This window comes from Alnus glutinosa, chromosome 12 (assembly GCF_958979055.1).
Source record: "Alnus glutinosa chromosome 12, dhAlnGlut1.1, whole genome shotgun sequence".
Classification (NCBI taxonomy): domain Eukaryota; kingdom Viridiplantae; phylum Streptophyta; class Magnoliopsida; order Fagales; family Betulaceae; genus Alnus; species Alnus glutinosa.
The window spans coordinates 23138798-23155613 of NC_084897.1; the positions used below are offsets into that span (position 1 = coordinate 23138798).

A 16816-nucleotide genomic window follows, 5' to 3' on the forward strand; every position below is an offset into this window, starting at 1 on the left:
AGTTCGTCCATTAGTTGGTAAATTTGTAAGATGTTCAAGTCAAATTAAAATGAAATATTTTATGATCTAGATTAAATTTCACAGATCTAATGATGTATATGTTACTAAATAGTGGTACCATGTACACAATTAGATACAAAACAAAATCTAAACCATAAAATGAAAAAGATCTTATTCGAACATTCCACAAAAAAATTGAATGCATTCATTATGATTAATATGATAATGGAATACCAAAGCATTGGACGCCATTCTGCAGGGACTGGCCGACCAATTGGGATAGTCCGACCACTTGCTTGGGATGGTCTACTGTCCCCACAAAGGATGAGAGATGGTTAGACTAAACCCATCACTCTTCTGAGAATACCGCCATGATCACCATTTCCATGTGGTGTTGTTCGACTTAGGCATAACGATCCAAAATATACTGGTGTAGCAGGCATGAGGAATATACAAATTAGTCAAAAACCATATCTTGATGTCCATGACAACATAAAAAAGTGAAACAAGACCAGTGTCATGTGAAATTGTGAATTGGTTGTTGCTAAGAAAATTTCTCCCGACAACTATTATCAGTAGGGCCACTGATGTCTTCCATGCATCGGATGCCAAATGTAATTACCAAAAAAAGATGACTCTGATCTGCAATTGAAGATCCAATGGATGTGAGATTCCAATAGCAAGAATCCGCCATTGCAGGAATGATGCAAATGATTAAATCGTTGACATTTTAAAGAACAAAAATACAACCACCTCCACTATGCTAGAACTGGCCAAAATTGTAAGCAGTTGGTCACTATCATGCTCGGCAGCTAATGAACCACTAAAAGAAAACTAATCTAACCCATCCAGGCTCTAGCCAGTACATAATGACAACGGCCATACATAGATTCAATTTATGAGCACAGCTGATGCAACAGAAACAACAGTGAGAACAACAAAATGGCATTCTCAGCTAAAACTACATAAGAGAACCTCTAAAATGTGCATTTCTACAATGAAAATATCCTCTGCAGCTTTATCTGAACTCCTCAATTAAACTAAAGGGTATCGGATTCTTTATACACAAGAACTGGATAGCACAATGATTTCATCTCTTTGAAAATACCACCAAGATCACCATTGACATGGAAACAACGATCTTGAAGCCAGAACTTTCCCAGAAATTTTGTTTTTCAGCTCCCACAGCTGCATTTTGTTGTTTTGCTGCTAACTGATCTCTAAGTTCTTTAAGGGCTCTGTCCCTTCGCTCTCCCATCTGTTGATCAATGGACTAGAGATTAGCGATTCAAGTGTTTACAGGAGCAAGCAGAGAGGTAAAAGGTATGCAAGCAGTGCAGAGAACTCAAATTTCTTGGTAATGAGATTAATTTATGGCGCTCTCAAGAAAATTCAATCTTTTTAAGTTGCTGAAAACTAAAATATTGATGAACTGGCCTTATTTAGCATTGTCTCATTTGTCAGGGTGAAAAGAAACCAAAAGGAAGGGGAATAAAAAAAGAAGGCTGTAGCATTCAACAGTGGCACTTTCTACAAGGAATAGCATATCAGAGGTCAATTACACCGTGAAGGTGCGGACCATTTAGTTGTCTAGGACCTGATCCGAGTGGCTCACTAGAAAAATGAAAATAAAATGGGACCACTCACACCTTGCAAGGGTGCGGTTCATCAAGTCAATAAGAAACCTATATGTTGTGTAGACAGGCTTATAATGAACTTGCATGCTTAAGGTTTGTAATGCAAACTCTGAATATTGAACCAACTGCAGCCAAGTGAAGCATTAAATGATACCCTTTGGAGCTTTCGTGTCTGGGATCGAGCTTCCTGGAGGCAGAATTCCAACTTTAACACCCTCTTTTTCAGTTCTTGATCAGCTCGCCGTTGCTTCTCTAACTGTTCTTCAAAACAGGCCGAAGTGCATAAACAAACAAGAATTGGGGAACTCAAAGAAGTGAAGCACTAAAATAGTGAACAAATGAACGAGTAGATTATAGAATGAACTGACGGTGAATGTACCTGTGACTCCAACTCCTTGGTTTTGTGTTTCCAGTGAGCAGACATTATCCTGATTTCATCCTTCAGTTTTGCTATTTCTTCATCCTTAACAATCAAAAGCTTATTAATCTTCTCAAAGTTCCTTGGAGATACCTCATCTAATAATTTCCTCAGTTCACAATCCTTGCTTGCTCCAGCTTTGGTAACAGCCTGCATAATATCCTGTTCAATTCTCAAAACTTCATCTTTTAGTTGCTTTTGCGAAGATTCTCTTGCTTGAAGATCCCTCTGCAGATTATCTAATTGCCCTCCTAACTTAATTACACGATCCTCATACTGTTTTAGCGAACTGCTCTTCTCTTCTAATTCCTTTACAAGTGCTAAACACTGGAGCTGTGCTGATTGAGCTGATGCAGCACTTGAATCTGCAATTGCTTGAGTAGCTGAAAGCTGTGATCTAAGACCATCCAACTCCTTGAGGTACTGTGTCCCATAAACAACTTACAATTAGGATTACAGAATGACAACATGATGAGAAATAGCAAAGCTCGAACTAGAATACATAAAGAATTGAATATGATTATATTTAAAAGTAAAAACTGTTGCCAAATATAATTAATGATATTGAATAGTGTCTGAATCATTCAATACTAATATCATTGAATCATTAGAATATAAATTCCCTTAAATGCTCAGCAATATGGTTATTAAATTTGTGATCTCTTTCTTAAAATCTAAAAACACAAAACAACCTGGATATTAACTAGGATCTTAAACAGTTACCTTCTTTTAAAAACAAAGCCTAATTTGTTCAACTTACGGGAAGAAACAGCTGATAAGTCAATAATGAAATGAATAGTGCATGATTAGAAAAAGCAAAATAATTTTGGTAGCAATTAGGACAAGGTGTTCATAGTGTTATATCATTCATTTTCACTACCAAGCCAAGTTATTTTTATCACACACATTTAGCTAGTCCCCATTTCACTTAAAGTTATAAAATAGATAATTTTCTAACTAATAATGAATGCCTGAAAGGATTTATAATCTTAAGGCTCTTCTGTTGCAAAAACAAACCATTTCATGAAAAACATAGGAGGGTACATAACTTGTTCAAATGCATAGGCCCCTAAACATTGTAATGTCGGTATCATTTATGAGTTAGACATTTACTATGTTAGTCTTTCAATAGCATAGCTAAATTAGGGTTTGAAATGCATATCCTTCTCCAATGTTCACTAAATAATAGTATTTCTAGCTTGACTCTGTAAGTCTTAATATAGCATAATATAACACATGTATTAGCACACTTCACTAATCATGTAATAAATATCAGCGACAGCCTAATACACATTAATTTCATAATTATTTAAGCTGTTAAACTATTACATAAGCCATAAAATATTATTCAAATTTTCCTTTGCAACTGAAAGACACTCAACATTTCAAAAGGTTTAGCTCAGACGAACTTTTTCTTCAAGGGTAGATGCTATTATGATGTGCTTGCTCGAATATAAAAATGTGCCAGAATTGAGAGCAGAATTTGACATTTTTCACATTCAAAGCAATATGTTTTGCTAATTTGCTTAATGGGTTGATGGCAAAATGCTGTCAATTTTTTATTTGTTTAATTGCAAAATTTAACTTATATCAGATAGACTTAAGACTTCATGGTTCCAACTTCCAACAGACGCAATCAGCCCATCATTCAACACATCAGGCCTTCTGCGATAATCACCCACTGGATAAGGAATGTAATCTTTCATTGAAATATGACTTAACAACCTTAATTTCAGCAGCAACTATTTAATATGAGGGCAAAATGGCAAATGCATTAATATTAAATCAACCCAATACTTGGTTGTCTTCAACTTGAGGATTGATTTGAATCATTAGTCAGCATTATACTGTTACGATCCTAGTGTCCCACATGGCTTAAGTCTAATCTTAACCATATGTATATAAGCTCTTAGGTAACTACCCCTTGCAAGCCGGTTTTCAAGGGTAAGTTCTACCCAAAGTTTGTATTGAGTCCTTGGGTTTAGAAAGTGGGGGTGACGACAAAAAAGTTTTATCCAGAACTGGATTCATGTCTTCAGGGAAAATCAAATGTAGCAGTGACTGCCACAATAAACAAGCAAATGATTGACCATTAACTTTATAAAATTGGTTTATTAGGTTATTAAAAAACCTTTATAAAATTGGTGGGTAGAACTTGTTGGATTAAATTTCAGGTAATTATGCATTTTTATATTAATTTAAACAAGATTAGATTTCCTTACAAAAAAATAAAAAATACAAGTTTTCCTTGAGAGATAGGTGAAGATGTCTACATAGCTTTCTCCAGCAGGAAAAAAGAAATAATAATAAGAATAAGAATCACCACAGTTTGCCCTTTTTAAAGAACATTCAATTGTAACTAGTACAGCATAGCAAACAAGATTCAAATAATATATATGTATATAAGCCAAATGTCCCTCACATCCAAAAATCAAAATTGGGGGGACAAAAAAAAAATGGTTATAAATGATTTTATTATGAATTTCCCTCATTTTTGTCACTTTCCCAGCTATATCTTAGCCATACAGACAAAAATTTCTGAAATCATCCTAGGTACAAATAAAGGAAACAGTAATATAATATCAAACATTTGGTGACTTGGTCATCTTTCCTCTGATGGGCTCCGCCAAAAAAACTAAAAGGAAAAAGCCAAAAGGCATCCAGTACATGAGCATAAGATGCTCGGCTTATTTGATTACTTCAAAAGAGCAAGATGAGAAAAAACGAATAAACAACGGACAAAAAAGCAAAATGACTATTATTAGTGAATGATGACCAAAGTTCAAGGGTGATACCAAACCCCTAAAACAACTTAAATTAATTAATCATTAAATTAAAATTTGATGAAAGAAGATACAGAATAAAAAGACTGGGATATGAGTGGGACCTTCCCAGCAGCAGATGCTGAATCCTGAAGCTTTGCATTCCTCTCTTCCAATGTTTCCTGCAATCTACCAATTTCATCCTCCATGTTCTTAGCTTTTGTCTCAGCTTCCTGAGAAAACATACCAATAAAAATCACTCAATCCCAACCGAACAACTATAAATGCATACGACCCCACAAACAAAAACACTCAAAAAGAGTGTAATGAATGACTTTCAAGATTCAAACTAGATAAACACAATACAACAAAAATAAACCAGAATCGCAAGATCACATGCCTGTCTTGTTAGAGATTCTTTAGCATATGATTGCTCCTGAAATGCTAGGCGGCTCCGAACCTCCTTCAACTCTGCCGCCAACGACGCCACATTCCGCCGGAAGCTCTGCTTCTTTTCATTCAAATCCTTTAACAACGGATCAATCTCTCTAGCTGACATGGACGATGCCACCAGCTCCACCCCGGATGATGATAAAGATGATGGTTTCTCCTCTGAAACTGACATGAGGATTATAAGGTTTTGGATCAAATGGTGGCTGTAGCTTTGTTGTTAAAGATCTAGTATTGTGGGCATACACTGAATCCAGGGTTAAGGATCAGGCATCAATAGTCCACGCCCTTGCAGTGCAAGCCATTATTTTTTATATATCTGCATGTGAAAATGGTAGTTGTGCATTAAATTTGAGAGGTTGAAAAAATAAATAATTAAATGAGAGAGAGAGAGAGAGAGAGAGAGAGAGAGAGAGAGAGAGAGAGAGAGAGAGAGAGAGAGAGAGTAACTTCGAAATTACTAAAGAGGGTTTGACAAATTTTAACTAAAAAGATTTCAAATTTGAAGTCAATCCCAAGTGATCTTCCACAGTTTTTATTATTTTCTCAGGAAAAAACTAGCCCAAGAAAACTTCACAACAAATTTTTCTGGGAAAATCTACTCAAAGAAATTAAAGCTCATCTATTTTTTCTGGCGCAGGATAGAAGCACCTTTCCACCTCAACTATTATCGAGAGAGAGAAACAGAAAGAAAATGGTAGAGAGAGATTCACTCCAAAGGGCCTGTCAACCTCACCGGATAAATTACAGTTACAAAGGCATAATAGAGCCTTTTAGAGAGAGACAGAGAATAAACGGGCGTGCGAAATTTGAACTCAAAAATTCAAACTTCGAAGCTGTTTTCAACAAACCCACCTCTGTAATTTTTGTCGGGAAAATTTAGAGAGAGAGAGAGAGAGAGAGAGAGAGAGAGAGAGAGAGAGAGAGAGAGAGAGAAAAAAAAAATGGGCATGTGAAATTTGAACTCAAAAATTCAAACTATGAAGCTGTTTTCAACAAACCCACCTCTGTAATTTTTCTCGGGAAAATTTAAACTCCATGGAAGAAAAAAAAGCCACTTTCTTTCAGCATTCAAACAGCTGATCTAAGACCACACGTTGTCGTTCTCTCGCATGCTAATCCTAAACTTGAGGGACTTAATGATTTCACAAGCAACCTGTTGCTTAACAACTTAATCAAGTAAATAAATTAATTAAAACAGAGGAGAAATACCAGATTTTGAGCAGAACCCAGTTCCCGAAACAGCTTTCTCAGGGAGAAAATGACTTGTGCTTTAGGATTCTGTGTCTACTTCTTCTTCTTCCTCTACAGTTCTTATTGAACTAAACAGTAACGCTAAATGCACCGTCGTAATATCCAAGGGCGCTGGTCAGCCTCCGATGCCATCCGACGAACCAGAAATGGAAGGCCAATCGCCAATCGGAATCGTTACGAGATTCAACAACCCGTCAATTCAGGGTTTTTATTAGCCAAGAAAATAAAAACCCAAAATATAAATATATATAAAAGAAAAGTAAAATCACTTATTTAAGAGTATCTAGCTTTGTCTGTAGTGCCAGAGTCGCTGCGTTTAAGCGACATGTCTTTACTCGGAGACAACGAGGGCTCTAGGTTCGGAGTCCCCGAGCCTCGGGTTCGATCGAAATGACAAAGCCCGAGGCTGGTTCGGAGAGGGTTCCGTACTCGTTTTGAACTCTTGACTCACCGCGCGGCAAATCCAAATTTTCGCACTGGCCAATTGCTTAAAGACACGTGTTAGATCAAGGGCCGTGGGATGAGGATTTTGGAATATGATGGGATGATGCTGGGTGATGGACCTTTTTGAAGGAAAATTATAAAGGATAAAAATTTCTATTAAACCGGAAAAAAATTTCATATAAGTCACATATAAGATTGACATGCATTTTTTAATATATATAAAACACATGTTTTAATAGTTTTAATAAAAAAAAATGTGCTTCTCACATGTTTAAAGGATACATGTCACTCTTATATATGGGTTGTATGAAATTTTCTACGAATTGATTTGTAAGAAATTTATATCCAATTAGAAATTACTCTTTGATTTTTAATGTGTTTAATTTTTAATTTTTTTTTTTAAAAAAAAAGTCTCTAACCTTAACTTTTTGTCCATATTGTGAATGTATTTTTACCACCTTTCAAAAAAAAAATGATTCATTGTTCATCTATTGTACATTTTTTATATAAATTTTTTAAAATTAACTATTAAATTTGTAAATTTTTATGAATCCTTCATATTAAATGGTTGATTTAAAAAAATATACATTTGACATATCTCCCTTTTAAATACTTGAGTGTAGGTGATATAATACCGTTTATGCGGTCGAAATTTCATGAGCAATTTAAACGGAAAAAAAAAATGTAATGGAGAGAATGATTCTTAAAGTGATTAATGTCTAAGGAGAGATTTATTTATTTATTTATTTTTTAACATCAATGTGGCAATTTTTAAACACGTTAAAGCCCATGATCGAAATAGTTTTTTATTTTTGCTAATCTTAAATAAGAATTCTTTCAAATCCAAAAAAAAATAAAAAATAAAGAGAGAAAGAGAGAGATAGCCTTTTGGTTTACATGAGAGAGAAGAGAGCGTTTGATTTGGAGTTTTTTTCTTTTTTTTTTTCCAATTTTATAAATACATGAATTTGTTAATAAAAAAAAAGTGATGTGTAAATCAAATTCTTAAGTAGAAGATGTGGTAGTTACCAGATAGAATGCCAAAAAAAAAAAAAAAAATCTTTTAAAAGACTTTTTCAATCATTTGATTAAAATATATTTAATTTTAATTGTTAATATGTACCATTTTTTACTTGTAATAAATTAAAATAGTACTGGGTCTAGAATTTTCCCGAAGTTTTTCTTGTGACGTAGTCATATCATTATGATAATTTTTTTTAAGTTATAGTGGGAAAATAAGATAAGATTACTACATTTTCTTGCTTTTTTAATTAATAAATATAAGGTAGCTAGGAAGACGGTCAAAGTCGATAGCCACAAGTTGCTTAAATAATCGCAACTGTATTAATTAGGGGCTCGAATCCTTGTCATCCCTCCAATTGGATCAAATTTGAAGGCCTTCCTTTTTTTAATTTTTCCTGGGTAAGTATATATGGAATAATTCAATACTTAATTGTAATAGCCATAGGTATCAAGTTTAATTTTTAGGTCCCAATAATATATATTTAATTATATATAAATATTATTTTAAAAAAAATTGGTGGCCCCTTATTCAATGCGGTCATACAATGTTTGTTTTTTTGTTTGGAGTGCTTTATAGCAGCGCATTGCTGTCCAAGTCTCGTTGTCAGAGACTTGTTGTTAGGTGTCACAGCCTCCGCCATATTCTATTCCCACTATGAACTAAAGACGTTATTTATTTAATTATTTATTAAATCTATTTTATTAACATTTATTCAAAATGTAATACTTATATATGATATTGAAAAGATGAGTATCCCTTAAAAAAAAAAAAGAAAAAAAAAAAGAGGATTTGTTTAAATAAAGTGAGTAGAATGAATAGTTTATAAAGATATTTATAGGTGTTAAGTTTTACATTGTCTTGTTACTACATAAAACTTGATTTTATAAAAGATTCTAAACAAACTATAAATTAAATAGTCTTTTTTGAGTATTGCACAGATGTAGCTAATATTTTTTCTTAGGTCGTTATAAATGGTACCAGAGTCATCTCGTAACGTCAGGCCATGTGGTACTACTAGAGCTAGCGCTGCATGACGTGGCCCTGACGAAGACGTCAAGAGTTTAAGATTGAAAGTTTGTAACACCTCGGTCCCATATTGAAAAGATCGATAAGTAGTCTACATAAAGTGGATGGTTTATAAAGATAATTATGAATGTTAAATCCCACATTGTCTAGTTATTAGGTGAAACAGTGCTTTATAAAGAATTATAGGAAAATTGTAAATTGACTAGTCATTTTGAAGTGATAGCACAAATGTGGCTATTGCATTTGTCTAGATCGTTACAAATGGTATCAGAGCCATTGCCTAGCCTGAAATGAACAATTTGGAGTTGTTTTATTGCTATAGCAGATCGATAATAGTTTCCAGAAACAGGTTAAAGGTAGTTGTTGTTTGCTAATAGTACGTTTTCAGAAACATATAATCAATTTAATAGACTAATTTAATTTGGATGAAACTTTGTTCAATGTAATATGACAATTAAATACCAGCTAGCCATGAAGTATCAACCTAATCTTGTTGTCTATATGTTATTGAAATTTGGGTCAACTGCATGCTTTTATATTTAGTTTCGTGGTCGATCACGGGATGCTTACATATGGGTCAGTTCGGTGTTTAATTCATGCAAATGCATGGGGCAATTAATATTATTTTCTTTTTAAGTTTTATCGGATATATTACGTACGTTTTGACAATATATAACGTACACTTGCAATATTTGAAACTTTCATGCAAATCGGGGAACTTGCCATTTGGCAGTGGAAACGTATGCAAATTGAAAACTTCATGAAAGATGTGAATTTAAGTGTTGCAAGTGACGGTTTAGGCACGTAACTGATCAGGAAGAAGGCATGTATCTATATTTAAGTTCCTATATATCCTTAATTCTTAAATACAAATGTTGTTAACGTGTTTCGTTGATGTTAATAATTAAGTGTCTTTAGAGATGAGTGACGTGATAAATTGTTGACTTTCAGACTCAGTTAATTACGGGTTATTTGCATCCAACAAATAATAGAATTTTAAATTAGGGGCAAGCCATTCCGTCAAAGAGAAATGTCATTTTATATTATGCCGTACATCTCAATCCACATCTTTTTCAAATTAATTATCGGATCCATATAACCCACATATAATGTGGGTGGAGATGATTATTGTGAGCATCCACCTTTCCATCTACACCCATGGCAACGCCAATGCCACCCTCACGTTGTATAACCCACATCTCCTTCACGTGCTTCGCTATATATGTTGCAGACCATCTTAATGAGATTGAGATCTAGTACAATTCTTCATGCATATATTCAATCTAGTACAAATTTTACAATCTGTTTCATCTAGGCCGGTTATCATTTTAATGCAATATGTACCTTTACTTGGACCATTCATTCAAATGAATTGTCCAAATTAGATGGCCGAACCACCATTTTCAAAAGGTGTCATCCACCCACAATATCGTTATCCGCATGCATGCATGCATGCTCTCGTCCACTCTCCCTATTAGGTTACGGTTGATTCGTAACACCCGGTAGCCAAGGGTTTGACCCTAGTTTTTTCATTATATATCTTTAATTAATTGGTGAAAATTCATGTTGGTGTTACTTATGTAGAATATAAGATCTCTTATATCTCCAAAAGGTAATTCAATCGGTTGGAAACCACGCCTCCAACCTCAAGAAACGGAGGTCACTAATTTGAACCTCTCCTCGTCCTCTTGTGTACGTGGACATTTAAAAAAGAAGAAAGATAAGATCTCTTTTTATTATTTAAGAAACCATGCCATAATTTGAGCAGGGGATTAATTGTCGGTCTATTCTGTTAGATGACGCAGGATTAAGATCATTATTGTTAGAATAATATTGTACAGCTTTTTACAAGATTTTGTTCTTTGTATGACTGAACATTGAACAACAAAGCTAGAGACAACATATATATTACGATGAAGGTTCCTAATTTTAAGTCGTGGAGGAACTAAACATGATTCAATATCATGGAAAGGTTGTCAAAAATCCACAAGTCAAAAAAAAAGATTCCAAAGAATTGGAGGACTTACAACTTTACTAAGGAATATATTCACATGTATATCATGAGGACGAGATCCCCTTAAATTAAGGCTAATAGCATGGAATTAAGGTTGACAAAAATCCACGAGTCATTAAAAAGATTCCAAAAAATTGGAGAACTTACAACTTTATTAAGGACCTCACATGTCTAAGAATGAGATTAGGATTTTCTATTTTTCTCAAATTATTTGTTTGTATTTAAAAAAATTCAGACGGGTGATTGCAAGAGACAACTTGTGGAACCTACCTGACTGGATAAGTGGTTGGATAGTCCAATTTTTATTTAGTCAGGTGAATTCTATAAGTTATTTCTCACAATCACCTGTCCGAATTCTCTCAAATTCGAATAAATAATTTAAGAAGATCTTACTCCGAAAGGATTAGGATGGTTTGAAATTAGGCTATTAAAATTTTAATTAAATTCAAATGATGGGAAACCTGCTCAAGGCAAGTCAGCCCAGTACCTTAGGTTGTCTGGGATAAATAGATTTCGCAACCCTTTTCCTTTAGGTTGTCTAAATTTCAAAATAACGTTCAGACAACTTAAATTCAGGGATCTCAATCTCAAGGAATGGGAAGCCTTCCATATTCTCTTATTTTAAAATGGGAGGATGACATGCATGTGTTAAAAAATAAAATCTATGGCGTGTGAGAAGAGATTTTTCTTCTCGCACCTATTTGCAATCATATATGATGAAAAATGCATGTATCAAAAAAGAGAGCCATTGATCCATAAATAAAACAAAATGAGAATGGAAAATAATTTGAAAAGGGCCATAGCCTATAAAGTAATCTAAACGGTTTGACCCCTCATTTAATCATTTATTATACTTTAACCCACTCCTATTAGAAATCTTGATTCCGTTCATAATATATAACGGATTAGAATTCTTTAAAATTATTTGTCTGAATTTAAGAGAATATAAGCTGGTAATTGTGAGAGATCACTTATGGGACTCACCTAACCGGATAAATGGTTGGGCAACCCAATTTTTATTTGGTCAGAAGAGTTCCATAAGTAGTCTATCCCAATCACTTGTCCGAATCTCTCAAATTCGAACAAATAATATGAAGGTCTTAATCCACATATAACATCGCCACCGCCGCCACTAACCCCATTTAATGAAGGCCCAAAACCTTATATTATCATCAACCTATTGACAACATCATTAACCATGAAACGGCCGTCAGAAATCCCCAATGTATTGCCCCATCATTACCAATGCCACGTGCATTTTTCTTTTCTTAAAAGAAAAAAAAAAAAAGGTTAAATACAAATCATCACCCCCAAGTTGTCAGCCATTTTTAATTTAGCTACCAAAGTTTAAAAATTTGCAATGTACCATCTCTCCTAAAGTTTCAAAAAAATTTAATTCAGACATTCTGTCTGGTTTGACGGTAAAACCAGACGGAATTTTGACCACGTGTGTGTCACGTGACTTTTTTTAGGCAAATTTGTCCACTTTACCCTCACTCCAAAACGACGTCGTTTTGCCCTTTAGATGGTGAATTGAAAATTTTAGAAACTTTGTGGGGGTAAATTATAAATTTTTAAAAATATTTGTTCTTTAGAAAAAAAAAAAAAAAAAAAAAAAAAAAAAAAAAAACCTTTAGGGGTGGCCTTCGTTTTGGGGGTGGTTGCCCAACCGGCAGTCACCACTTAGTATTTTCTTTTATTTTTTTTTTAAAAAATATTTTTGTTTTATTTATTTTTATTAGAATTTTTTATTTTTTATTTTTAATGGACACATGTCAACTTTCTATTGGGTGTGACGTCGCACCCCTAAATGGCTAAACGACATCGTTTTGGAGTGAGGGTAAAACGTACAAATTTGCTTCCAAAAAATCACATGACACGCACGTGATCAAAATTGAAATGGCTGACAACTTCAATGATGAATTGTATTTAATCCAAAAAAATAAACATATGCAAGTATAATTCCAATTCAGATAATATGGCGATAAAGTCATGGACCAAAAAAAAAATTCAAATAGAATTGGAGATTTTTTTTAAAAAAAACATAATAATTAATACATACCTTTAAAATATGTTATTAGTACAGATCTTTTTAAAAATACATATAAGATATACATTTTAAAAAGTGTATGTAAAAATAATGTGTTTTAAAAGAAATATCATCTTCATTTCAAATGAAGCCGAACTATTTTATAACTTGCATATAATGTATATGATATTATGCTATTAAAAAAATTTAAATGATATGACGTAATAAACTATAAAATTTAATATGTATGATTCATCAATTTCTTTTCATTTTTCTTGAAATGAAATGGAGAATATTTTGCTCCGTTTCAAAGGGAAGTGACACTTAAATAAGTTGAGTTCAATTCGAGACAACAATTTGCTTGCATTTGCAGAGATTGTATTCTCTCACCAACTCGTTTCAAAACTCGAAAAGTCGGAATATGATTTATTTTGTGATGAAAAGTATAGCATGTTCCGACGTGAACAAATAATCTTGCCACCCCATTTTTTCCTCTAACTATCTGTAATTAAATTTAGTGTTTGACAAAAGCAATTTCGAGATATATATGGTATTAGCAGCAAGAGCATTAATTAGGTTGATTATTCATATCATATCAAATCTGAAATTCTTTCAAAATCATGAAGTGTTACTCTCAGGGTTCTTAAGAGCTGATGCTATTGACATTCTCTACTGTCCCAGAAGCCATGTGCATGTGTTGGAAGAATATTGAGGCCTCAATGAATGCCAACCTTATTAATGTATGAATGATAACAACTATGAGATTTAAATGCTTTTTGTTAAGATGCTGAAATAATTCTTTGTACTAAAGCCATTAATATAGTCACTGTCTGAAAATGCACTTGCAATTCCTTTCTTTGTCTCGAAGTGAAAAGGCTTTGGGTACTTAGTTTAATTTATACAAATCAAATTCTGATTCCATGAAGCAAAAGACAATAAAGTATCTTAGATATCCATGTCTTAGTTTTCGACTTTTCATAAAATGTATTAGCTGATGAATTAGTAGTTGTTTTTATGGTTCCTATATACCAGTCATGTGACTCATGTTACTTGAATTATTTTACAACTTTAATTACAACAAAGCGAAACCATTTATTTTGGATAAAAATTTAAGGTATTATAATAATAGCTTAAATATACCTATTTTCTTAATTAAAATTAGCAGTATTATACCTTATTTTATGCCAATTCTTACCTTTTATAGTTAATTATGGAATGGTGTTTAATTGCTGATCATGAGCTTAAATGATGTATTAGACCATTCCAAGTAGTATTCCTTTGAACTTTTTAAAAAAAAAATTTTAAAAAAAGTCAAAATACTTTTTATTTTTTTATACAAATACACTCCAAAATAGTTTCAATTAATAATTTCTTATATTATTAGAATATTAGTTTTTAATGATACTTTTTTTTTATTATTCATTTATTTTTTACGGCCACGGGCTTTCCTGTTTCTGGCCATCGATTTTTTTTTTCTTTTAAAGCTCCAACCATCATCATCTTTGATCTTTAATAGCAATTCTATTGTAGACCTGATGCCTATCTTTTTACCATAGACCTGTGCAAACCTTTTGATGGAGGCTGATGCGGTGATGCCTATCTTTCTTGAGCTCCAACCATCATCGGTTGCTCATGATGCGTCTAAAGAAACATATGTCTTACGCGACACGAGCCATATATAAAATAACTACAAAAAGGGCTATTCAAGTTTAACACATCTACGAACCCAATGAAGTGCTTCAGTCGTAGTATCATAAGTAGTTTGCCATAGGGTCGTCGTCGACGACGTTTGCGGTACTTGCAGCCAAAGTATCAATGTCTACACGGTCGTGGTGTTAACCACGCCTGCATAGGTGAAAGTATGAATTCATCATCTCAGCAGTATAATACTCATTAAGTTTTCGTAATGAACTAATCATTTTATTTATACCATACATTTACAATAACAACTACTATTGACGGTTCTCTCACATGAAATAATAATATGGGCTTTCTAAACTGCTAAAAGTTACTCTTCTTCCTCCTTCTCTAAGGGGTGAAGTTTTCTTCTCTAGCTCTTTTGGGTTTAGAGTTTAAGGCCTGTGATTCTTAGTGAATCTACAGTTTCATTTGAGGTGTCACGTAATATGGAGGAAGACCTTGCGAAGAGGTGGGGCAAGTTCTCCCTTCTTGACGAGGAGAATACTGGAGTCTCCATCCAGGATTCGGAGTTGGTCCCTCTGGTTTCGCGTGGAAAATTTTGCTTGGTGGGAAAGCTGTTAGCTGACCGTGTGGTGGCGAAAGATTTTCTCCGAGGCCCTCTGCTCCGAATGTGGAAACCAGGTGGACCTGTGTCATTTAGGGGCTTGGGTGAGAATATTTTTCTTGTGGAGTTTGACAATGAATGGGATAAAACTAAGGTCATGGAGAGTAGGCCATGGCTGTTTGATGGGAACCTGGTTTCCCTCAACGATTTTGATGGTTTAACTCCACCAAACCAAATGAATTTTGACAAAGCATCTTTTTGGGTCAGAATGTACAATCTTCCACTAGCCTGTATGGGAAGGGATATCGGGGTTAAAATTGGGTCCTCAGTTGGTGTGGTGAAAGAGGTGGACTTAGTGGATGATGATATTGGTTGGGGGGAGTACTTACGTGTTCGAATCCTTTTGGATCTGAAAAAGCCCCTGGCTAGGGGACGTCTGTTACACTTACAGAGCAAATCACTATGGATTGCATTTAAGTATGAAAAACTTCCTAAATTCTGTTTCAAATGCGGGGTCATTAAACACGGCAGCTTGGGCTGTGGAATCCATAGGAGCAGGCGAAGTGAGGAGGAGGACCCTTATGGGAACTGGTTAAGAGTCTCGTATCCTAACCGGCGTGGTAGTGGTGGTGAATATAACTCTGGAAGGAAGCATACAGAGAAGGAAAGTGGTTCTGCCAGTCACGGAGAGCCTGTTTTCCCTGCCCATGCTGAGGATAATCATGGAGATGCCTCTGAAAGGGCCTTGCTGAACGACAGTGACGCTGTTAGGGTTTCAAACCTCAGTCAGGACGCAACGAAGAGGACGCTACCTTTTGTGGAAGGTCCCCAAGATCCAAGGAAGAGTAGTAAAAGTAAGAGTACGTTGGTGCCAAATATAGCTCTAACGAGCGAGATCCCGGATGAAAAAGCGACGGATTCCAGGGAGGTCCCGAAAATTCAGGAAGATTCCCAAGTAAATTCAGCTGTGGAAGTCAATATGGAGGTTTCTGGAGGGGGTAATTCTGGTATTTCATCTACAAAATTTATTGGATCTTGGGACTCGGGTTTGGGCCGTATGGTGTGGGAGAGTTTGGACAATAATCAAATCTGTCTGGTTCGTGAGCCCCACTCCACTTCCTATTTTCCACATGTTGCGAGGGGAACACAGGATGGAAAGTTAAACACTCTAGAGACCTCTCATCCACTAAAGGCCTTATCTTCGACAGAGACACAGAGAGCTCTTTCTGCTGCTCAGGAAGTCTCGTCACGTATCGACCCATGTTTTCTTTCTTCTGAAATCTCAACTGGGCATCCATCCAAACCGAAGATTCCGAAGACTCCAGGTTTGAAGAGGGCTCGCTCTGGAAATTCAGAAACACAAACTGGTGGATTATTGACGGAAAGCAAAGAAAAGAGGCGGTCTGAAGAGGCAACTGAGGATGGGGTGGAGTTTAAAGGGATTTCGAAGAAGAAAGCTCGGGAGGGTCCTAACCTCTCTCAGGATGGTGAGGCGGTGGCTGGTATCCAGCCC

The 16816-nt window shown here is 34.8% G+C and overlaps 1 protein-coding gene across 2 annotated transcripts; it reads right to left on the bottom strand.

Annotated features, from left to right (window-relative positions):
- Nucleotides 1–648: 648 nt before the first annotated feature.
- Nucleotides 649–6732, bottom strand: LOC133883134 (nuclear envelope-associated protein 2-like). Of its 2 annotated transcripts, none has more exons than XM_062322355.1 (6): nt 6480–6732; nt 5218–5586; nt 4943–5050; nt 2017–2478; nt 1792–1893; nt 649–1258 (listed from the first exon to the last, which is right to left on the bottom strand). In XM_062322355.1, exons 2-6 carry the CDS (start codon nt 5440–5442, stop codon nt 1091–1093), a joined length of 1065 nt encoding a protein of 354 aa, XP_062178339.1. In that variant the 5' UTR covers nt 5443–5586; nt 6480–6732; the 3' UTR covers nt 649–1090. The 2 variants fall into 2 exon arrangements, with proteins under 2 accessions (XP_062178339.1, XP_062178340.1); XM_062322356.1 differs by having other exon boundaries at nt 4943–5046; nt 5214–5586; nt 6480–6727.
- Between the last annotated feature and the right edge of the window lie 10084 nt (nt 6733–16816).